General features: G+C 41.1%; 1 protein-coding gene across 4 annotated transcripts in view; it reads left to right on the top strand.

Moving 5' to 3' along the window:
- Window positions 1-20,195, top strand: part of runx1 (RUNX family transcription factor 1) — a 53,777-nt gene extending 33,582 nt beyond the window's left edge. For 3 of the 4 annotated variants that reach the window (XM_070930346.1, XM_070930343.1, XM_070930344.1), the window contains exons 2-8: window positions 1,525-1,676; window positions 1,819-1,929; window positions 4,321-4,477; window positions 10,248-10,352; window positions 13,651-13,854; window positions 19,349-19,495; window positions 19,575-20,195. In XM_070930346.1, coding sequence (XP_070786447.1) covers window positions 1,525-1,676; window positions 1,819-1,929; window positions 4,321-4,477; window positions 10,248-10,352; window positions 13,651-13,854; window positions 19,349-19,495; window positions 19,575-20,122 — 1,424 coding nt within the window. In that variant the 3' untranslated portion in view covers window positions 20,123-20,195. The other variant, XM_070930345.1, reaches the window with a different exon arrangement.
- The last annotated feature ends 4,402 nt before the right edge of the window (window positions 20,196-24,597 follow it).

Genomic DNA, 24,597 nt, shown 5'->3' with positions numbered 1-24,597 from the left:
GCACCTATATAAAGTATGGGGATATACCTCTACTTCTTCTATAACTACAAAAGTCTTTGTTTTTCTTCCTTATGTTTTTGCTTCATTTTCCCTAAATGTCAAAAAAGTCACAGAAACCTCTTTAATAAAAGAGTGACCAGACAACTCTAAGTTGATAGTGCCACTTCATGATGACGTGAAGTGCATCATCACCAACCAGTGAGGAGCTCACATAGCTGCTGCTGTAGCAGAACGGCACAGATGTGATGCTTCAACCTTTGGTGTAGAACCGCCAGGCCGTAAGCACAATCTGCCCGCACTCTGCTTCCTTAACAAATTCTAACCTGATAGCTGCTGCATGAGCGAGCATTGAAAGATAGCTGCAGTGGCATTACAAAGCTGTCTAAAACATGTTTATTATTATTATTATTATTACTAACTGCAGCACAGCTTCTGAAATGAAGGGAGGAATATTCAAATAGTCACAGACTGTAATGCTGCAGTGCCTTAACCTAAATATGATTTCTAACACTAAGAGATGACACATTCGTCAAATCTTCTTATCTAACGTTATTCAAATATGTTTAGTGTCTCAGGCTCCATGTACACTCATAGACTCCAGATCTCAACCAGACATAATGTTGGGAACTCACAAGGGAAGTTTGCAGTTGGTGTGGACTCACCACTGAAGGTATAGACTGTAGTGAATTTGTGTCTGAGGCCTCCTGTGTGAAAACCAATGGCCATTTGCAGTTGGACATTAAAGTAGCAGTGGGAGGGTTTCAAACTGTAAACTAAACTCGCCAGCATGTGGCTTCAATTGTGGGTTGGCTGACTGACAAACCAACAGAGCCACTGACACTGCAGACAGACAGACAGCTGCTTCATTCACTCCTCTGAGTAGATGAGGTTCTGTTTATTGTGTTACAGGAGTTGAATTGGAAATATTCATCCTCAGTTTATCTCCCCATTATTCAGCTAAAGAAGAAGAGAGTTTGAAGAGTGTTGCTGTTGTCTTTGGTTTCATGACTACACATTGTGGTATTCAAGTCAGTGTGTGTCATCATGCACTATGTGTCAATGTGAACTTCATCTGTCTGGTTTTACACACCCTCTTTCTGTCTGTTACAGTGATTTTCATCATTACATTTGTGCTCAATTCATACAACATGAACACAATCTTGTATATCACGCAGTAACTCCTTTACAACATTAACACCAGATCAACCACAATTCATTCAAGGGTCCTGTTTTTGTGGTCAGTCTGGAAAATGATAATTATTTTCATTTAATCTAAAATATCCCTTACAGCCTTCAAAGATATTCAGTGTATTATTATAGAAGACTAAGGAAACCAGAAGACATCAACACTTGGAATTTGGACTACTGATGAATTAATTATCAGATTCATTTTCTGTTGAATGAGTAAAGCTCTGGCTTTATGGTTCACCTCCTCAGATATTTGTCTGTATTTGTTGACTCTATCATCAATGTGGAGATATTTAGGAATTTAACTCAACTAACCTCATCTCTTCTCTCTTTCAGACCCAGCCCCCGGCCGGCGTTACACACCCTCCTCTACTACCCTCGCCTCTGGGGGGAAGATGGCTGAGGCCCTGCCCCTGGGCGCCCAGGAGGCCGGAGGCGGGTCCACTCTGGTGGGCAAACTGCGCATGGTCGACCGCGGCATGGTGGAGGTATAATGAACTAGATATATCTAGTACACTCCTTGAATTTGTGGTAACATCCAGTAATGAATGTCATCAAATCTAAAACTGTTGTGTCTGAAAACTCAATGCAGTTCACAGTTGACTTCAGATGGTAACTGATTTTTTTCAGGTGATTTCAGATCATCCAGGAGAGCTGGTGAAGACGGACAGTCCCAACTTCCTGTGCTCTGTGCTGCCCACACACTGGAGGTGTAACAAGACCCTACCCATTGCTTTTAAGGTGTGTGTGTGTGTGTGTGTGTGTGTGTGTGTGTGTGTGTTACTTTCTACTTCTACTCTACTATATTCTTTACTTTTTAAGACATTAGAGTGACATCTCAGCTGAGATACAACCAACCATTACTGTGATTATCAATTATTATTGTTAACCTGTATATTTTTTCAGTTACTCTATACTTTAAAATGGTTACAAAATCTCAATATGAGCTCTTCAAATTACTGCACGTCTTGTCCAACTAATAGTCCAAAACTCAAAAAATAAAGTAATGTTATATAAATTATACAAAATGAAGTAAAGCCGCAAATCATCACCTTTGAGAAGCTGGAGTCTGTGAATCTTTTGAATTTTCTTTATAAGTGACTCAAACAATTCAAAATCCAAAAAGTTCTTGTTTATTTATGTCAGTTGCCTAATTGGTTCCTAATCGCCTAATTATTTCAGCTCTAACAGAGAGAGAATATTTAAGCGTAATTATTTTCATTAAAAGCATTGTCCTAAACATTTTTCAATGGGATTCATATTTCTTTTGCTTAAAAAGTAGACAGTTTACTCTTCATACAAAATCTCTTAAATACAAAATGAGAGAATATGACAAAAATGCATGAAAACATTTGCAAATACAAAATGTTTCCTTTTGATTTCCTTTTATGTAAGTTTGTGTTTTTCCAAAGCATTATTCATAAATGAGACATTACAGTTTGATACTATATTTTGACAAGAAGAAGAAGAACTCGTTTCCCCCCGTCTTCAGTGTTTTACATGCACAGTATGACGGCTTCCTTTTCTTTGCACTGTGTTTCCTCATGTGTGGATGTGGACAGCTTTCTTGCACTTTGAGACAAAATGCATTTGTGGAAAAGCAGCTTTCAGGCGCAGAACACACAACTGATGGATTTATTGAGTTTTATGCATTAGTGTTCGTACATGCGTGTGTGTGTGTGTGTGTGTGTGTGTGTGTGAGAGAGAGAGAGAGAGAGAGAGAGAGAGAGAGTTTGGTGCATTATGCATCATTATGGAGTGTCATGAGCGGATGTCACTGCCTTTTACTGATAATGGATGATTGTTATGATGCACGTACACACACACACACACACACACACACACACACAAATACACATTTCATGAACAAGCTAAAATATGACCAGGTGCAAATGTAGTGCATACATGACAACACACATAGATAGATACGCACACAGGTACAATGTGTATGTATACACATGCCGTCCATTTAAAGAATGTTAACTCACACACACACACTGGCCTTGGCCTGAGAGCTTCATAGTTGTTTCCTTTGTCTTGTTTATTCTGCTGGGCTGGTTTCATGCTCCATTGCTGCCATGCTCTCTCTTGTCTGCCGGTGTGTGTTCTTTCTTCCTCTCCCAGTTCGTCAATGTAAACTATTTGCAAGCCAAGACCTGTATTTTCAAACCCAACTGCTGGGTCAGTCACTGCTGCTTTACTGTCACGGAAGAATTGTATCCAACCACTGCAGGCCCAGATCAATACTGTCATTGGTAGATTATTGATATTTCAACTCATACCCAAGCAACTTAAATGGTAAACAACAGAGTCAAAGCAATGTTATTCCCTGATTTGATTTTAAGGGCCCTTGAGGGGGAATTTTAAGGGGGAAATCAAGGTTTAATTGAGAGATTAACCCAAAGCTGTCCCAATTATCATGGACTGTGGCTACTCGCTTGGAGAGCCCAGGGTTAAAAGACAAACCGTCGACAATACAGCATCTGCAGTGGTCATTTGCACACTGATGGTTTGGTGTGATTAGCGTTAATATGGAAATCGGTATTTGCAGAGGTGTGCAGGAGGAGAATGTGCTCTCTAGTGCGCAGAGTGTCACACATGTCCATTGTATGCATGTGTCCTGGGATAGTTTGATTCTCAATACCTCTTTTGCCTCTTTTATATAAATATGTGAGTTCAAATTGTCCAAAGCTGTTTGTGTCTCTGTGTGAGCCCATGTTCAGGTAGAAACTCTGCTAACCAATTGGCATTTCATGTCCACCGTCATTTACTTTAGATGCAGCACGATAGAGACGCATGAGCCCAAAGCAGGCTGTGGGAACCTTTGACTTGTGTTTGTGACAACTATGCGTTAAAAAACTGTGGAACCCCTCATAAGGTCAATACTTCCTTGCTCACTTGTATCCCCCAAAGCACAATGGGAACTGTAGTTCCAGAACCCAGAATACTGACATTCTCGTCTATCCATTCATCGACTGATATTTAAAAATGTTAGACAACCTGGGCAGAAAAACTCAATTTCAAATTGATAGTAAATCATAACTGTATCCGACAGAAGACGCATCTATGGAGACTTCAGTGGGACATACATAACTCCATCTTCTCTCCTCCTTTCCTCCGTCATGTCACCAGGTTGTTGGCCTTGGCGACATCCCTGACGGCACTCTCGTAACTGTGATGGCGGGAAACGATGAGAACTACTCAGCTGAGCTTCGCAACGCTACGGCCGCCATCAAGAACCAGGTGGCCCGATTCAACGACCTGCGCTTTGTTGGACGCAGTGGAAGAGGTACACACACACATATACACATAAAAACACACAAATACAAGAACAATGGAAACATAAATGCATCAGCCTGTAAAAGGTAAGCACACAACACAGCACGGGTAAATGAGGGGAAGTACATGTGAATGAAAACAGTTTTCACACAACTTCCTCGTAACACCCCTTAACACCCCCCACCCCTCTTACCTCCCCTCTGTCTTTAACGGACACACTAGACCACAGTTACTCTAAATCAGTCGCAGGCAAATGTCCCAACTTATCTATTTAAAACACCACTCCTGTGTACACACACTCTGCTAACACTCACACACAAACACACATAAAAATGACAAGTACTCCCCAGCTGAATGGAAATATGGGAATAACTGTCAATATTTGACAAATTCCACCGTCCTGCTGTTGAAAAATGAGCAAATTAATAATTAATGAGCAGTAGAATTCAAATGAAGAAAGTTGAGGAGTAGAAATTTGTTTTCATGCAAATGTAATTGCACAGAGTACAGTGAGGTTCATTTTCCCAGCATTTTGAAATACAAAACATGTTGGTTCATTCATTTGATTAATAGCTGGATCAGAGTGGTAAATGCAGGGAACTCAACGATGTGTTAGTACGTCTCTCAATATTCTCTGACTTCCTGTCTGTGTCTCTTAGCTCCAAGCCCATTGGTTCCTACTGAAGATATAAGTCTTTAAAAACAGCTCACAAATATATAGTTTAATTTAAAAGAAAATCCCAGTAATTATTGTTTGAAAAAAAACTACAGCTGCTCACTGTAGTTTTTAATTAAACAAACAGGAGGAAATAGTGCATTTGTTGGGGACTATTTTCAGCAGTGGATGAATCCACAGTTGATGCTCTTGTGAGTATTTGGGGCAGCAGGAAGGTGTATTGAGTCCAAATAAACTAGTGTGTGTGTTCATGATAATGAAGGAACATGTCACCCAGTGAAACAGTGTGGCTCATTGATGTGTTTAAATAGTTTTTTTTTAATGGCACAGAGGAAGAAGATATATCAGGCTGTGATACACATGCAATACTTGTTAGTAGATACATTAACTGCTGGTTTTGATCTGCACATGAGAGCACATAGTTAATGAGAAGAAAAACACAGAAGATCACCAGACTTACCCTTCAGTGTCTGACTGGGTGTGATGAAATGATTTCTGTGTTGTTTCAGGAGCCACCATTATTTCTGGAGGAAACTTTGAGGGTTTAGTGTGTTATGAACCCACATGTCAAGCAGAGCTTCTCCATCTAAAACCTCTAAAATGTCATCAACTGTCTGTGTGGGAAGTGGTTAGTTTAGCTGCATAGAGCAATGAATTGTTTAGTGGTTACACTAGTGGTTTGTCAGTGTGTGTTTCTGTGTGTGTGTGTGTGTGGGTGGGAGTCAGTGTCAAAGTTCTCAGACTTAGTCATCATTAGTCAGTTTTCCCTGTTTTGCAAAAGCACTTAGTTACAACACTGAGAAACTGATACACTTGTGCAGTATCTATAGTGTTCATCAACGTTGAGCTGCTCTTTGGATTTGCATATCAGTAGCAGTTTCTGTGAATTCCTCTGTTTCACTTTGAAGTTGAAGATTTTCACAGTCAGTTTTTGAGAAATTGCACTGTTAATGGTTTTATTAAATCCTGAAACCAGGCTACTGAAGCTCATTTACTGTAGCGTTGTTTGAAGTGGAAAATATATTTATAAAAGGTTGTAACTACATGGCACCCCAAAATCCCTAAATGTCCTCCAGGCTCACTTCTGATGTTTTAAAACATCAATATCAAACATGATTTCACAGGAAATTGCTGATTTGTTGATGATTTAACAAAATCAGTGGTTTGTTTCCAGGTTGGTGAACTCTCTGAGATTATGTCTGAACTACGGAAGCGTATTGCTGCCACGCCACGAAAAAAAAAAGGTTCAGTATCACATTATAACGTGATACGTTTATTGTTATAACAAGATATTTTTCACGTGATAACAAGATACTTTTCTTGTTATAACAATATACTATTTATCACGTTTTAACGTGAAACAGGGGGTGAAGGGTAAAGGGTTAGGGTTAACCCTAACCCTAACCCGAACAAAATAAAGAATACCACTGTGAGGAAGAAGAGATGAAGGTTACACACTGTAACAGTCCAGCTAGAAGCAGAGGAGGGAGAAAAGGCAGCTCTCCATGCGCCGACAGGCCAATCAGCTGATATCAGTCCCTCTGACAAAACACTCAGTACAGAAGCTCTGATGTTCAGGTTCTTACATCACCTCACTTAGGCCTATAAAGAGAAAAGCATAAAAATATATGCATTGTTATACCTTTCTATTCCCTCATCTGCCCCCATGTGGACTGTTACAGTTCGTAACCTTCGTCTCTGCTTTCTCACAGCAGTAGGCTTTATTATGTTCCCAACTTTCGTCCCCACATGGAGAATGTTATGTCATCTATGGCATCTATATACCGTTAAACTCATGGATCTGTTATCCAAACCAACCTTCCAGGATCTCTTTGGTACCTGAAGCAGAACGCCCCCAGTGCTGTTTCAGTCTGAACGGCTGATAAATCTGGCTCAGACATGGTTGTTGGCTGTGTTAAGAAGTCAACTTCCTGTCTCAAGTGTAGCCCCACAGTACAGCAGTTGTTAATAAACTGTATTTATTTATTTTGTCAGATTACTTTGCAATCATTAAACAGTGGTTCAGTGATCAGCATCTGAATGCATAGCAGCAGCGTCACTGTTCACTGATGAATGTGCTACGGGGATGTTGCAGGCTCATTTATTTTAACCAGTGAAACATGAGAAATTATGTTTGGTGAAACAGGTTCCTGGTTAACAGATATGCTGCTGATTTTACTGTTTACACAGAAAGAAATGTAACTGAGAACAACTAAATGGTGAGTTTGGCTGTAATAAGACACTACTTCATTGATACACACGTAAAGTCAGTGATGATGACGATGATGACGCAAGATCTATCATGTCTTGTGTTTGTTTCATATGATGGTTCAGCCTACTGCCACTGTTTGTGTGGGTGTGTGTGCCACCAGTTTTCAGTCTCTTTCAGTTCCTCTTTTAAACAGAGCTGCCATTTTTCTCTTTCACAATATGTGATTGTGTGTGAACACACATGCACAGACACACAAACACCACCTTGTTATTTCGGGAGCACACACACACATTGCTTTGTTGAAGACGGTGTAAGAGATTCTGTCTGATCGGCTGATTGTGAGAAAAACTGGACAACCCTGATTCAGCAAGCCCTGACATGATGCACACACACAACTCACCTCATGTGTGAAATCCGCTGTTATCTACAGAGAGTGAGAGAGACATGGGGGCGATTAGAGAGAAAGTCCCGGAAAACACTGTTGTCAAGACACGCACGCACACATTTGTGATTTAGTAATCTAATGTGTGTGTGTGTGTGTGTGTGTGTGTGTGTGTGTGTGATGGCACCGGCTGGCTGATAGACACAACAGACACAAAGACTTCAGCTGTTCTCTCCCTCCCCCTGTCTCTCTCTACAGTAAACTCTCTCTGTAAACAACCTGCACAAAAACACACTCAGTGTTTCTTTACACTGTACACAATTTATACTACTCCGTTTATTTGTTTATATAAAGTAATGTTTACGCAACATACACTGTGTATACAGCAGAACATACAGTACACAGTCAGTATGCTCTTTATATGTGTGTATTACTGGAGGAAGACACAGAAAAGAGAGACAGGGAGGTTTTAGGTGGTGACATGCCCTCTAGTGGCCATCCGTATGGAGTTGGTCTGCTGTCTGTATCCACAGTAAACAGCACAGTGTCAATTTGTGCCAGTTAGTTGTGGTTCACATTTAATTTTAATGTAGCACAAAAAACAGAAATTACAAATCATTGTAAATGGGCATTGGGCGTGTTAAAACTTTGTCATTGCACTTAATCCAGGGTTTTGCAGAATTGTCCAATATCAATATTCTGTCTGGCAACAGGATTGTATCTCCACTACCTGCAGCTGTGAGATTATTAGCTGATTCAGCGTCAATCCAGTTGTTGTTCTTTTTCAGTTCAAGGCTGACCTCATTAAAATGAAATAATTTAATCAAACTTCTGTAAATTTAATTTATTTTGTATGCACATAATGTTTGACAAAATTGTATAAGTCATCAGTGCTCTCAGCAATAATGTGTTCAAGGAGAGAGAGAAAGAGAGAGAAACAGACACAGAGAGAGAGACAGAAGTGAGAGTAACACCTGGCATTACGCATACACAACAACAGTGGTGGTCTGCACGTGTGAGTGTGTGTGTCTGTGGCAAGCATGGTGTTGAGTGAGTGCTACTTCCAAAGCTGAGGCTGGCAGTGACCCCCCCCCCCCTCCCCCAGTAGGGTCCACACACACACAAATAGTCCTATAAATGTGTAGTACAAACACATGTTGCAGTTAACATATATTTGTTCTCAGTTATGACAAGGGTTCCAGAATAGCAGAGCACAGGAGCTGCATCTTGGACCCAGGGCCAATGTAACCCGGAGCATTTTAGAGAGGCAAATTGCCCTGAGAAGAGAAGGCCATTTAAATACCGTCTTACTCCAAAGAGAAAGTTTTTATATTTTCACTCTTCAGACTCTCAGCATCCCGCTAGAGGTCTGAATCAAACATTTTCTCTAAAATAAATAATAAATAAAAATAGTGGTAGTATCATGATGGCTTTATGGATATTTTCAAAACCCCACACACATATTTGTAACGTTGTCATTATTAACCATTTTTGGAGTAAGTTACCTTTTTTCATTGACGCCGTTTTCTGATAGCCTTGCAAAGCCTGGGATGTGCGTATAATTACTCTCCCTTAGGGTTCAACTGATACAAGCTTTTTGTGGTTGATAGTTTTGGATTAGACTATGGTCAAATTAAACTTTTGTTTGTGATTGGTTGGAAAGTGTATTTTCCAGATGCTCTGACTGCAAGTAACCCACAGTTTAATCACAATAATGCACTTCTATCTTGCCTACCTCACCATGCATAACAAAATGTTTTGTGCAATTATTCAATATCAATTTTTAGATTTAAAAAAAGCTGCATCAGTCACACCAGCATTTAATTCATTTCAATGGAATCATCGCGATGAGTGGATTTGCTTGGGGATTAAGTAAATTTGTGGAATTTTTTTGCTGAATGAAATGGCCAGCCATGGCATGTTCCTGGCTTGATAGCGTGTTAGGTGTTAGCTTACCAACTACAACAATTCACCAACTAGCCATGCGAGTAGTCCCTACGTCACCAAGTTTCCAGGAATAGGCATCTCAGCTACTTCGATGTGTGGTTGAATTCTGCCACTTTCTGGTGAGACCGTCCTCAAAGTTAATTAACAGTGAAACCTCAGGATAATCAATATAATAGATTTCATAGAATTTGGTCTGTTTGGTGACATAAAAACACAGCAACAGTGACATAATTACACACATATACACAGTCAGTCACTGCAAGACTACTGGATGGTCATGGTCTTTCTCTTTCTTCATCTTGTTGTTTTTTCTGTGTGTGTGTGGTATCTGGTTCATTCCTGTCTGGGGGTCCATGACTTAATGCATTAAGCAGACCAAGAGGATATTTGGGGAGAACAGGATGGAGGGAAGAGACATGGAAAGAAGAGAGAGTGAACACTAATGAACACTTTTTTCTTTTTTCCTCCCTGTTTCCCATTCCATTCTATTTCCTTTTCTCTTTTCTTTCTCTCATCTTATGCTCATCTATCCTCTCCCTCTCTTCCTCCCTTTTCTCTCATAGGGAAGAGTTTCACTCTGACCATCACAGTGTTCACCAACCCTCCTCAGGTGGCCACATACCAGAGAGCCATTAAAATTACAGTGGACGGTCCGAGAGAGCCACGGCGTGAGTGACACTGACACAAATGTTGATATTTTCCTTCTCAGAACATAATAACATGTGGAGTCTCACAGAGTTCAATGTTGAGTCCTAACTAACTATCAATTCACATGGCTCCACTTAAACACAACTACCCACATATACAGAAGGGATTTTCAGTGTTACTCCAGCAGCATCACTGATGTGAATTAATGTTATTTGCATTGTTAGTATGCTGCTCATTGAGAAAACCCTACCGCTAGTTGCTTAACTGAAGTATATTAAATAACAAACATTTTTTACGCCTAATGCCAATGCTTTTAAAATGTTCCTTTTCTACACTCCGTCATCTAACATGGATGGTGTTAAATAAACGCTGCTGAAGTCCCTGTTAGTATTTTGGTGTCTGCTCAGACAGCATTCCAAGAGCATACCAAATTTACAATACTTTGACTATACTGCTGTAGAGAGAAGGTATGGATGATACTCAAACGCTTATTCCAACCAGAAGGCCCATCTAACGTACATGGCCAAAGACTTACACCGCCCCTGTCCCCCCTGCATTACATTAACGCACCCACCCCCTACTGGACACTTTATTTGGTCACTACTGTTATTTTTTACCTTTATATGTTGGATGACATGTATGTATCTATACATGTTTGTTGTCAGCACCATCAGACCACGGCAAATTCCTTGTAATGTACACTATATGGACAAAAGTATTGGGCCACCTACACATTACACCTACAGGAGCTTTTATGAAATCCCATTCCAAATTCATAGGCATTAATATGAAGTTGGTCCCCCCCTTTGCAGCTATAACAGCTTCCACTCTTCTGGGAAGGCTTTCTACAATTTTTTGGAGCGTGTCTATGGGAATTTTTGCCCATTCATCCAGAAGAGCATTTGTGAGGTCAGACACTGATGTTGGACGAGAGGGCCTGGCTCGGAATCTCCGTTGTAGTTCATCCCAAAGGGGTTCAGTGGGGTTGAGGTCAGGTCGCTGTGCGGGCCAGTCAAGTTCTTCCTCACCAAACTCATCCAACCATGCTTTTATGGACCTTGCTTTGTGCACTGGGGCACAGTCATGCTGGAATAGAAAAGGGCCTTCCCCAAAACTGTTTCCACAAAGTTGGAAGCATAGAATTGTCCAAAATGATTTGGTAAGATGAAGCATTAAGATTTCCCTTCACTGGAACTAAGGGGCCTAGGCCAACCCCAGAAAAACAACCCCATAGCATTATCCCTCCTCCACCAAACTTTACAGTTGGCATAATGCAGTCAGGCAGGTAATGTTCTCCTGGCATTCGCCAAAACCCAGACTCGTCCATCAGACTGCCAGATAGAGAAGCGTGATTCATCACTCCACAGGACACGTTTCCACTGCTCCAGAGTCCAGTGGCGGCGTGCTTTACAACGCTCCATCCGACGCTTGGCATTGTGCTTGGTGATGTAAGGTTTGCATGCAGCTGCTCGGACATGGAAACCCATGCCACGAAGCTCCCGGCGCACAATTTTGGTGCTGATATTAATGCCAGAGCTGGTTTGGAACTCTGCAGTTATTCAGTCAGCAGAGCTTTGGCGCCTTTTACGCACTATGCGCCTCAGCACTCGGCGACCCCGCTCTTTAACATTACGTGGTCTGCCACTTCGTGGCTGAGTTGCTGTGGTTCCTAAACGTTTCCACTTTGCAATAATACCACTTACAGCTGATCGTGGAATATCTAGGAGAGAAGAAATTTCACGAACTGACTTGTTGCAATGGTGGCATCCTATTACAATACCACGTTCGAATTCAGTGAGCTCTTTAGAACGACCCATTCTTTCACAAATGTTTGTAAAGGCAGACTGCATGGCTAGGTGCTTGATTTTATACACCTGTGGCAATGGGACTGAATGAAACACCTAAATTCAACGATTAAGAGGAGTGGCCCAATACTTTTGTCCATATAGTGTATGTTACTTGGCAATAAACAGTTTCTGATTCTGATTCTGATTATCCCTAGGAATTATGATCATACTTTACGACTTTGCACCTCATGAATTACGTCAAATGCCAACATTCAGTGCCAAAGTGGAATGTTTTTTATTAACCATAACCCCAATCTTTCCCTAACCTCAACCATTCCATATTTACAATATGCTGCTATAGAAAGCAATTTAAAAAATGTTGGCATTGGATATAATCCAGGGTTTTGCAGAATCATCCAATATCAATATTCTGGTCTGCCTATAGGGTTGTACATAGAGGGACACAACAACAATTTAAGAAAGATTGGGTGAGGGTTATAACAGCAGTAATCATTTTCATCAAGATCATCATTGCTATTATACCCTGCTCTGTACTCACAAAATTCATGTAATATCTGATCTTAATTCACTATTTATAGGCCCCTTCCTATGTTGCATACCTGCCTTATAAAGTTGGAATACATACATACATACAAATGTTATGTCATTTATGTGCTGAAAAAATTGTATTATACATAGAATATTGTTTGGATCTAATGTTTTTATTTGATCACGTAAAGTTGTATTTAATATTTGTCATATTGTTGTTTTGAAGTCAACAGAGTAGCTAGTGAAGACATACCTCTAATCCCTCCAGACAAACTCTCAGCTGAGTGAGTCTGAATAAGGAACCTGATGCAACACTGAATTTCTCTGCCACTCAGTCTGATGAAACATATCTAACGGCAGATGAAAGCAAGAAGAAGAGAAAGACAGATATTTTATTTTGCTAATAAACATTAATATATGTCATAAGAATAATTCTCATTCATGTTAAATGGAACTGAACTGAACAGAGCGACACTGGTCAGAAGAGTCAGGAGAGATGTGAGGTGACAGAAAGAGAGGAAGACTCCTGCCAGTGCCGCTCAGCTGTGAATAACCATCACTCATCTCTAACTCACCCACACACACACACACACACACGCACACTTCCCCCATTGGGAGGAAGTGCCTGTAACTGGATCTCAGTCTCAGTGCTTTGAAGTGCAGCCAACACCACAGACAGCGTGACAGACTACCACACACACACACACACACACACACACACACACACACACACACACACACACATACAGCAAGACAGCCAGACCCCTATGCGGCGCCCATCGTCAGATTCTTGAACGCAATAGCAGACAGTGTGTTACACGGGACGTTGTTGGGTTGTAACTGTTACTGTAATCCCTGGATTATGGAATCAGATTACAGGCATGAAGTAATTTTCTTACCAATCACCTCTACATATCTCTGTGTTGCAATTAAATGTGACCATCAGGAATCATGACAGTTTCATGTCATCTCTCACTTCCAGGTCATCGTCAGAAGATGGACGAGGTCAAACCTGGCTCTCTGGCTTTCTCTGAGAGGTTAACAGAGCTGGAACATCTGAGAAGGAGCTCGATGAGGGTGACGCCTCCTCATCACCATCACCATCAACCCTCCGCCAACACCCGCCAATCTGCAGCACTCAACTCTGCCACCTTCTCCAGCCCCACGCACACTCAGATAACTGCTGGTAAGAGCCCAAAACTGATTTACCAAGAAGCAGCAAAGAAGAGAAGATCAGCTGTGCTCTGTACAGCTCCTATGTTGGTGTGCTCACTGGCATTCAGCAAGGTGGCAGAGTGAGCGCATCCTCTAGTTGAGCCAAATTCCACTTGTACATGAACCAAGTTTAATTTGAGGTGCACAAGCTGCACTTATCAGCACTTCATGTCACTTCACTGTAACCCAGAACAGTTCATTTCAACTCTTTGAGTCATGCAGCATTCATGTTGCGTGGAAACCTGAATGGTCATTCCACCAAGGTTATATTTCCAAGTGCCAACATGTAAAGTTCCTCTTCTAATGAGGAACTTGCCCGCTTGTCAGAATCTGACATCATTTTGAGGTCTAAGGATTACTCAGAAAGCTTGTGTGATGACGCCAGTAGATGCTCCATGTATGATGAGGTAGAGTTGGTGAAGCAGTTCAGATTTCAACCTGTATTTGTCACTTCTTGTGTAGAGACAACATCCTACTAGTTACTGAGCATGACAGATTTCATTTTATCTCTGATAGTTGGGACTCTTCAAAATGGAATGCTGCAGGACTACATTCATCATCCATGCTGACAGTGTTGAAGGCGCCTTAACCTCCTTAATGTTGAAAATAGTAGTTCAACATTTTGGAAAATATGCTTATTCATTTTCTTATCTAGAGTTAGATGAGAAGATTGATGCCACTCTCGTGTCTGTTGTTAAATATGATGCTACAGCCAGGAGACAGCTTAGTATAAAGACATGAAACAGGGGGAACCAACTAGCCTTGCTCTGTTCAGAGGTCAAATGAGGTCAACATGAGGAAGATTTGTTAGTTTAACTACAACAACATTTCTAGTGCTAATGTATAGATTAATACTGAATACAACTTCATGTACAGCGTCTAATAACAGACAAAACCCAAGCTTTTGCATTCAGCTTGCATCAAACCTCATTGTTCCTCCTTGTGGTTTTACTGAGATCCATTGTGGTCTGTGTGTGTGTGTGTGTGTGTGTGTGCGTGTACTTGTGACTGTGTGTGTGCTGTGGTTGCCGTGGATACTCTATGTGGTACCAAAAGACAGGATTTGTTCCTCTTCTGCCTTCAGTGGTAGTGACGCTGTGTGTGTGTGTGTGTGTGTGTGTGTGTGTGTGTGTGTGTGTGTGTGTGTCTTTAAGTGAGGAAGCAAGTTATGGCTTAAGGAGGAAATGAGAGTCAGCTGGCAGGAAGTGCTATTGTGAGAAAAACATTTTTTTTAAAGCAAATGTCAGAATTTGATAAGAAGTCCCAAGTTTTCTGATTTGAAGTGTGCTCCACCATTGGATATGATGCATCTTACTGTATTGCCTCAGGAAAACCTCTAATGTATGTCATGTACTGGTTTTGAGATACAACCCCCCTTAGACAACCACTTTTCATTCTACAGTTCCTATGACATTTCTTACAGTAAGATGTACAGTAAGAGATTGCCTGCAATTGCCTCTCCACGATAACACCTTGCCTCACACCAAAGAAACTCAGCTGTGGACCAGCTGAAAATGAATTAATATTTACTAAAAGATTTTCTGCAAGTGGAAGAGCGAGCATGGGTTTTTTTCCAAAAAAATCCAAGGAAAGGTGGATACTAAAAAAAAATAACCATAACATCCAAAATATAATCTCAACATATATGATGAATCTCAAAAGATTCGGAAAATAAACAATCTAAGAATACAAAATCCAAATAGTTAAGATAAATAAATATCAGAAGGGCTTCAAGCAAAGTGATTGGAGCCATCATCTAGTGGCCATTAGAGAAATTGCAGCTTAATGCACTGAGTAGAGGTTTCACCTCTACTTACTACCACACTGGAATATTGTCATTGTTAAGACTTAGTATGAACTCATGAAAATGTGTGTATATGATGTTAACACTGGAAAGTGAGCTTTTCCACTTTTGAGAGGAGCTGCTACTTGATCCCAAATAAATCCTATGCTAAGCTAGGCTAAAATCACCATTAAGATCCCTTTAAATTACGTACGGGCACAAATAAAATGTATCCACAATTTTGTCTGACCCTGGTTAAGTAGGAATTATGTTAAAATAGTGTTTGACACAAGGACAAGTCTATGATAATGGGTACTAATATGAGTACATAAATAGCGTATAATAGTACAAAGCATCATCTATATGCAGTTTCAGTCTAAATACATTTGTATCCAACATTGTTTTTGGCAAAACTATCTGTGTTGGACTATTACGAGTGCATACCAACTTCAGCACAGGGGACTTCACTAACAGCATGACACGGATGTGAATCACTAACTGTAACAAACATGTTCAAAAACATGTGGTGCAACATAAGATCATTCATTCTTTAGACAGGAGTAGTGGTGAGAGACACATTGTAGTTCCAGACTGAAGGAAAGAGAAACAGAGGTGCTCTCAGAGTTTTCTGATGCCTCTAAAAATGAAAATAGCAACAGGAAACCGTTATTAAGCCATTCTAGACCTCACTTCTTTTTCTTTCTCTTCCCTTTTCTTTCCTTTTCTCTCCACACTGTCTCCCCCATCATCACCCCCTGCTTAGCTTTCATTTCTCTTTTAATAATTGTCTTTCCTTCTTTCACTTCTCAAATTTTCCTAACTGTGAGTAATGAGTACTGTACAATTGTGTAGTGTAGCGTAGTGTGTGTGTACATACTTTGGTGCTTCTGTCTGCACAAGTGTGGCAGTGCAGTAAAAGTATATGCTCCATCTGCTGCCAAACCTCTTACAACTCATAGCAGATGTAAAATACACAGAGTGGTGTCACATGAAAAAGGTCAAGATGAAATAAAAGTGTGGGCTTTGCTGGAGCCAGTAGAAACAGCCAGTATAGAAGTTAAACAATGGTAGTCATGTTAACTAAGGTGCATGAGGACCAAAAGCCCTTTAATATTGTATAAAGGTTATCTTATCTTGTATTACTGTCCCTGCGGCTGAACCTCTCTGTTGACACTGGATTGGCTGGTTTATACTGTGCTACTATTTAGTAGTACAGTATAAATAAAAAGTGGGCCACAGCATCACTGTGTGACATTTGGTTTGTGGTACTATGATCAATTGTAACTTTGTTTGGGAATATGCAAAACTAAAGCCTAATATCATCTGACGATTACCTGATCTTACCAGTGTCAAACCCTAGCTGTGCAAATAGGGTAGTAAGGCTCACAGGGGATAGGACCCAAGTGCAGACCACAGAGGCAGAGCTTGATGCAAAAAGATAATTTAATAGCAAAACCAGGGGGGACAAAGACTTACAGAAAAGTGAGGCAGGCAAGGGTCAAATGCAGAGAATGCAGTCCAGACAGGCAAGCAGATCCGACAAGGAGCAGGCAAGAATCAAAGGTCCAAAAACACTGGTAGAACAGGGAAACAAGGAGCCAAGAGAAGAAACACACAGCAACATAACATAAACAAACTACATAGAACAAAGGAAGTCAACTGGTATAAGTAGTGATGGGTTGTTAGGGAATGAGTAGCAGGTGAGCAAGTGACTATAGGGCTGACGAGGGAAGTCAGAACAGGTGTGTGGGTGAACGAGAAAGTATAGTGGAAAAGTCTGAGGGTGTCTGGTGGATGGCTCGAGGATGACAGGCCTGGAGAGTTGAAGGGAAGAACATGACCAGGGAGAAGTGAGCAGGGGCTGGAGATAGGGGCTGAGGGGAACTGAGGAGCAAACTGTGATAGTATTGTTCCAGCCGATAAAGGAAACATCAAGTTAACACATTCAACCATTCATGCACCTGAATGAAACCCACACGCGGCACGACACAGCCTGATCCTATATAGCCGTCCTGTGAAAACCATGTATGTCCAAAACGTCAACTTCATGACCTAAACAGTCCTGTTTTCAGATAATCCAAAGGTGGTTTTTTTTATTGTTTATTTAGCTAAAGAAGTAGAGGAATGTTCTCAACCCATGAATAAACACTAAATCCTTCAGTTTATCTGGAAAAACTAAAATCACCAGTTTGGAGATACATTGTTTTCAAAAGGAACCACAACCTCTGCAGGGATGTGGGTGAAAAACTTATTTTTCAAAATTGGAATATTTGCATGCCACAACAATTGCCTGATGTGTCGTGTTTGGCTCAGGTTTATTTGTCATAATGGTAAAGCCTAAAACATCCAATAGAAACCATCTGATAACACTGCATTACTACTGTGGGTAAAAGTATTGATCAGTTCTACTGCATCATACCCATCATATCAGAATTGGATGACAATCTATACATTTGTAAACTACAGTTGTTTTTTAGTTTTAGTACCTCTTTATCATTTTTATTTATTATATCTTGATTTTCTACTTATGTCTCTATTGCACTATCCTGTATGCTGCTGGAACAATGCAAATTTCCCCGTTGAGGGATCAGTACAGGATTATCTTATCTTATGACTGTGCCAGGTCTAGTTTTAATAAGATAAATGAGTCAGTCACATTATTCTGACATTCATTAGCCAAAGAACCACAGAGATATCTTTCTATGTGTTGTAGTTCTATTTCCAAACCGCCAGCCGTCTATGACTCCTGCCCTACATTAGTGCACTCTGCCTAGGGAGAGAAGCCAGGAAAGGAGGGGGCTTGGCACGGGGCCTGGCCCTCACCACCACCCATACACCACACACACGTCAGTGCTTGGGAGAGCTCTTAACTTAACTTAAAAAGCTTTCATTGACGTCTTGGCTGCTGCGTACAATTTGCTTCCTCGTCTGCACATACATAAACAAACACACACACATACACACTCTTATCTACAAGTCTGTGGGTGATCAGGGCCATTTATTAGACTGTGGGGGAAAAGACTGGATTGAATGAAAGAACTTACACACACATAGCCCTCCCCCATCCGTCCACCCCCACCCCAAGTTAATTGCTTCCTCTCCTCCATCTCTTGTTCTTCTGTTCCTTTCACTATCAACAGCTTCTGTCTCAAGACCAAGGTCATTTAAATCAGCCTTTAATTAAATTCAGTACAAAATATGCAGTTCAATATGTTGTTAATATCAAGTTGAAGCCACGATATATTCTGGGCCAAAACAAAACTGGACTTTTATTTGTGATAAATTATTCTAAACTCAAAGTTCACGTCCTAGCTTTCTCTGAGCTTTCGACGGTATCCCATGTCCTTCTTTAACGAATGGAACTAAGGTGGCATAAGTCCAGAACCTCAGTCACATAATAAGACGTGGTCATATATTCCATTCTTAGGTGACGCCTGAGTGTGTTTCATTTGCTGATGAAGGCCATGGGATGCAGTCAAAAGCTAGTCAGTGAGCCATGAGAACATTTTACCACAAATGTGATAAAATATGTGACCTTAACCTTTTTCCCCCTAAAAAATTGAAGGAGCATTTCACTGATTTTACTCATCATGACGATTACTGTTTTGACCATGCCTTTTTAAAATCTGTCTCTTGTGAATCCCCCAACTTTATAGAAGTTCAATGATTCTCTCTCTGTCAGATTCCAGACAGATGCAGTCATCTCCATCTTGGTCCTACGACCAATCATATCCCTACCTTGGCCAGATAACCACCCCTACCGTCCACACAGCCAATCCCCTTTCGCCTGGTCGATCTTCGCTCAGTGACCTTTCCTCACGACTTACAGGTAACACATAAGCATGTACACACAGAGAAAACAGAAAGTAAAATAAGTAGGTTGTAACCTCTGACTTTTGCCCTCTCAGGTCCTGATCTCACAGCCTTCGGCGACCCCAGGATGACCTTAGAACGACCTTTCACCTCCCTCCCCTCCTTGCCTGACTCCCGCTTCTCAGACCCCCGGGTCCACTACCCTCCCACAGCGGCTGCCTTCACCTACACCCCCTCTCACAATCCTGTCTCTAACGGCACCCTCGGGCTCACCATGGCAACAGCCATGGCAACCACCCCAGCAGGGAGGTACCACACCTACCTGCCTCCTCCCTACCCAGCAAACACCCCCCACCAGGCTCAGAATGGGCCCTTCCAGTCCACCTCCTCACCATATCACCTGTACTACTCCACTGCTGCCGGTTCATACCAGTTCTCCATGATGGCGGGGGGAGGAGGCAGTAGTGACTCGCGCTCCCCACCGAGGATCCTGCCACCGTGCACGAATGCCTCCACAGGCTCCTCCCTCCTGCACCCCTCTTTGCCCAATCAGAATGAAGGAGTAGGTGCAGAGGTGGAGTCCAGCCACAGTAGCTCCCCGACAAACATGGCAGCTGCTGAAGCTGTCTGGAGACCTTACTGAACCAGCCAAGGGGGTAGAGAACACAGTGACAACCTGGTCATGTGATGGCGGACACTGGACATCACTGAACACATAAATACACACCAAACCAAAATAAAATAAGTGACATGAGGGTCCATAAGTCAACATAATATCAAAAACTATGTGTCAACATGTAAATAACACTCAAACTGGGAGGGCTGAGTGAACCGCAACCCCTAATCTTAAAGTATAAGGAAAGTGTAATGTTGTTCTATATTTTTTCCACTAATCTCACGAAAAGACCAAAACCAACAATGTTAGTCCGTCCGTCAATACTTTCTGACTTCCTGTCTGTGCCTCTCAGCTCCAAGCCCATTGGTTCCTACTGAAGATGTAAATCTTTAAAAACACCTCACACATGTAAAATGAATTATGGTCCTGTTCTATTTAGTGTGTGACAGCAATTCCAGCCAGCATGCGCAATACCAGGGCCCTAGCCCACCTACACTAAATGGAACAGCACCACAATTCATTTGATCAATTACACCTGTGTTTACCCTGCTTTGACATGTCAAAATGGCTGCTGTGAAAAAGGCCTATTGTCTAAATCAGCTGCTCACTGTAGTTTTTATCAAGCATTTCTCAAACAGGAGTCAACAGTTCTTTTGTTGGGGACTATTTTCAGCAGTGGATTAATCCATATTTGGTACTCTAGTGAGTATTTGGGGCATCAAGACAGTGTATTTGGGCTTCAGTCAAAATTAACTACAGTGTGCGTGTTCATGGCAATGAAGGAACATATCAGACCATGGATCTATAAAGAGAACTGGATACAGTGTCAGAGGCGGGGCCCCGTTCATTCCTATGAAAGTTGCTCAGTGGGGTCGACTTCCCGGTATAAAATTAGGAGCTTCCACATCGGGCAGCCCATAGAGCGCACTAGCGTCTCCTTTAGCCCCACCTCCCAACCGTTCTGTCTCGGGCTCTCTCACATGAACGACAGACACAGTGCCTAACTCTGGATTTGGCTATTAGTGAACTTTTAGGACATAATGATTTAAATGAGGGCTATTCAAGTGTTTGTACAGGGAAGTTGATGTACCTCAAAATAAATTATTAAATTAAATTATTAATTATATATTTTTGGACAGTAAGACTTACCCTTCAAGGGACTGCCCATAAGATTGGCTGTGCTCCATGTTGTATATTATATTGTCCCTAAAGTTCCTTCCAGAACCATGTTGATATTTTAAAACTCAACTGTGAACTGGGTGGAGATTCAAAACATCAACAGTGAGCATGGAGGAATTGTTGGGATATACGGTACCATCCAGTGGTTGTGCCCCACAGTTAGCAGCAATATTCATTGTCACCTATCAGTGCTCTTCCTAGGGTAAACTGTATCTTAGGAAGTCTGTTGACCTTTTATTTAAATTTGATCACTGAATTGTTCAGTGATTGTTGGTTTCTAAATTTTGGAAAAAAAACTCCACCCAGTACATCATCACTTGACCAGGAGCCAGATGTGTGCACCCAGTTTAAAATTGTCTACTGACAATGTTGACCAATGAAAAACAAGAAGAATGACTGACAGGTGCATTAGCCAACTGACAGCAGTGACAGAACTTGTTCATCCCAGTCTCACTCTCAGGACAGAAAAGGATTACAGAGAAGAGATAAACAGAGAGAAGCAGGGTAATATTTTGGTTTTACACTGACAAAGGGCATGCAGCAGCACTGGACTGATCTCAATTCAGCTTCCTTTGTAAAATAACAAGATTTCATCCTCATAAATGTTATTGGTGTTGTGAATAGATTATTTGGTCATGCCAAATATTGTGATGGCCTGTTTGTGTTTACCTTCATCTGTCAATCTATCATTGTTTCACCTCCATGATTTTACCACTTCTCTGTCATTTTTAGAAAAACTGAACCCATCATCTCTTGGAGTAAATACAAAAACATGATCACTTAACTCACTAAGGTGTTTTTATGGCCCCTGAGGTATGGGGAAAAAAACTGACTATGACCTCTAACTCCGACTTCACTGTTGACTGCATACTTCATTCTCACCCATCAAATGTATTAATAATTCTTAACTGGTAGAGCCAGTCACATTTTGATCAGATGTCTACATTAACCCAAGAGGTCTAAATTATGTCTCAGATGTTTTTTTACACAGAATATTGGTTTTGCCATGAAAATGCAAACCCCTCTCACATAACAGCATGGAGTTTTGTTAAATACTTTAATTTATTTCTACAATACCATTTTGGTAGCATTTCATTTGTGTGTGTGTGTCACATTTACCCATGATTCACTATCGATTTGTACTGTATATAACCATGACTGTGACACCTGCATTTGATCACCCTTTCCACTCTCTCTCTCTTTCTCTCTCTCTCTCTATCTGTCTCTCTCACACACACACACACACACACACACTCTCAGTAGTTTTGTTTTGACATTGTTGGTAGTGCACACTTGGTTTTGATTTATATAAATATTCTTGTGAAGAAAATACAACTCTTTTCCTGTGTTTACTGTTCATCTGATTTGTTTTCTTAATTTTTCCTGCAGGCTGCCCCCTGTATCTATGCCAAACCACCCCCAGATACCACACACACACACACACACACACACACACATTTCATCTATTGCTATTCCTGAACCTGAAGGAATTTCTATGGGCAAACAGACAAGCCCCAGCTTGCCTTCTTTGCCAGTTTACACACACACACACAGACGATGCTAAATAAAGGTGAAGTGGTTGCAGCCAGACAGTGAGAACACAGTACAAAAAGCTGATCTACTGCAGGCAAAGGTTGGGGAAAAGACTGCACAGTATTCGGAAACGTATCAAATAAGTCATGTGAACATACTGTGATAGACATCAAAATCATCCATGGGTTCTCATGCTTAATGCTCACCACCAACACCTCCAAACTCAGGTGATGAACCCCTCCAGCAGAACAGCAATGGCAAAAAGTAAGACCAGAGATTTCTATGCTTAGACCGACTACAAGATGAAATTGTTACTGAAAGTAACATGAGTATAAGGTAGTCAATGCTTCGGAAAATATAGATTGGAAGTCGTCGCAATGCAAATATTGTATAAAACCCGGTATTAAATGGGCCCCAGGGTTGAATTATTAAAGACCGTGGAATCAATAAGCTCCAACGTTATCGGTTCTGCTATCGGTATTGGATAAATTAGAAAATAGATTTCCTATTTATTTAGGCTACAAAACGTTATCTCTTCCTCGGAGCCTGTCATGTGCGAGGGGCAAGACACAGAGAGAGAAACCCTCTTAGCGACTATGTCGGAGAACTAAACAATCAAAAGTCCAGTTACACGAGTCGATGCTGACAATGCTCATTGCCACAAGTGCAACAAGTCTTATGCATGTAAGGGCGGAAACACAAGCAATCTTTGGAAACATCTAGTGAAAGTGCGTCACATACAGGCAGAGAATTGCACAGTTTTTCGACCGCCTAGCTCGTAGTTCATCTCTCATGTCCCCATCCACCTCAGGTAACTCAGGTATGTTATGTATGCTAGCAGTCTAGAGCCCTAGAGGAGTTAAATTATACAAACATGCATTAATGATTAAAAGTAACCATTCTACTCACCAAGTAGAGCATGTACCACATATCAAGGCTGTACCTTAAGTTCGGTACAGGTTCGGGTCCAGCCCAGGCTTTTTGCTGCATGTCATCTCTCTCTCTCTCTCTCTCTCTCTCTCTCTCTCTCTCTCCCCTGCCGTGTGTCTCTACTGTCCTCTCAAATAAAGCAAAATGCATTTTGCATATACATATGTGTGTGTGTGTGTGTGTGTGTGTGTGTGTCTTTTTTTGCTTTATAAAAAGTAACCATTAGCTAGCTGATTGTTTAGCTATAACTATGGGTGCATTCATGACAAAAAGAACCAATAAGAGTACCGTCAAAGTTCTGGATCGATAAGCAGTATCGGTAAGAGTTGTAGTACCGTTAAAATCTTAACGATACCCATCCCTATATGTAGCCTTAGTAAATGGTAACCTGTTCAGGCAGCCTTGTCAACAAGGACAGTGGAGCACATCAAGGCAGGTTTGGGAAAGGCCCATGGTGTATTTTCCCAACTGCGCAACATCTGGAAGTCCAAGTGAAGGAGGCAGTATGCTCCAAAGCAAATTATTACATATATATTCATCTTAACATATATAAAGGCAAAAGTATTTATAGCTGTTTAGAACAGACACACTTGAAAGCGGGGAGAAAAGCCTGCCATGATAGAGAGGAGCGATACACAAAGAATCATAAAAATGGGAATAACAGCACAAAATTTTTGACAGTCTCTCTTATAAGACATATTGCATGCAGCAACATTCTCTTAAATTTCTCTTATATTTTCTCTTAATTTTCTGTACAGAAAAAATTAGAGAAGTCAACTACAGATGCACCAAACATTCCAAATCTGCTCTTACCCAGGTGTGCTGAATGAGGACTCCCACTTGATCATAAATTGGAGGCG

Source organism: Enoplosus armatus, chromosome 24, assembly GCF_043641665.1.
Source record: "Enoplosus armatus isolate fEnoArm2 chromosome 24, fEnoArm2.hap1, whole genome shotgun sequence".
Taxonomy (NCBI): domain Eukaryota; kingdom Metazoa; phylum Chordata; class Actinopteri; order Centrarchiformes; family Enoplosidae; genus Enoplosus; species Enoplosus armatus.
This window is presented reverse-complemented; position numbering and strand designations above follow the sequence as displayed.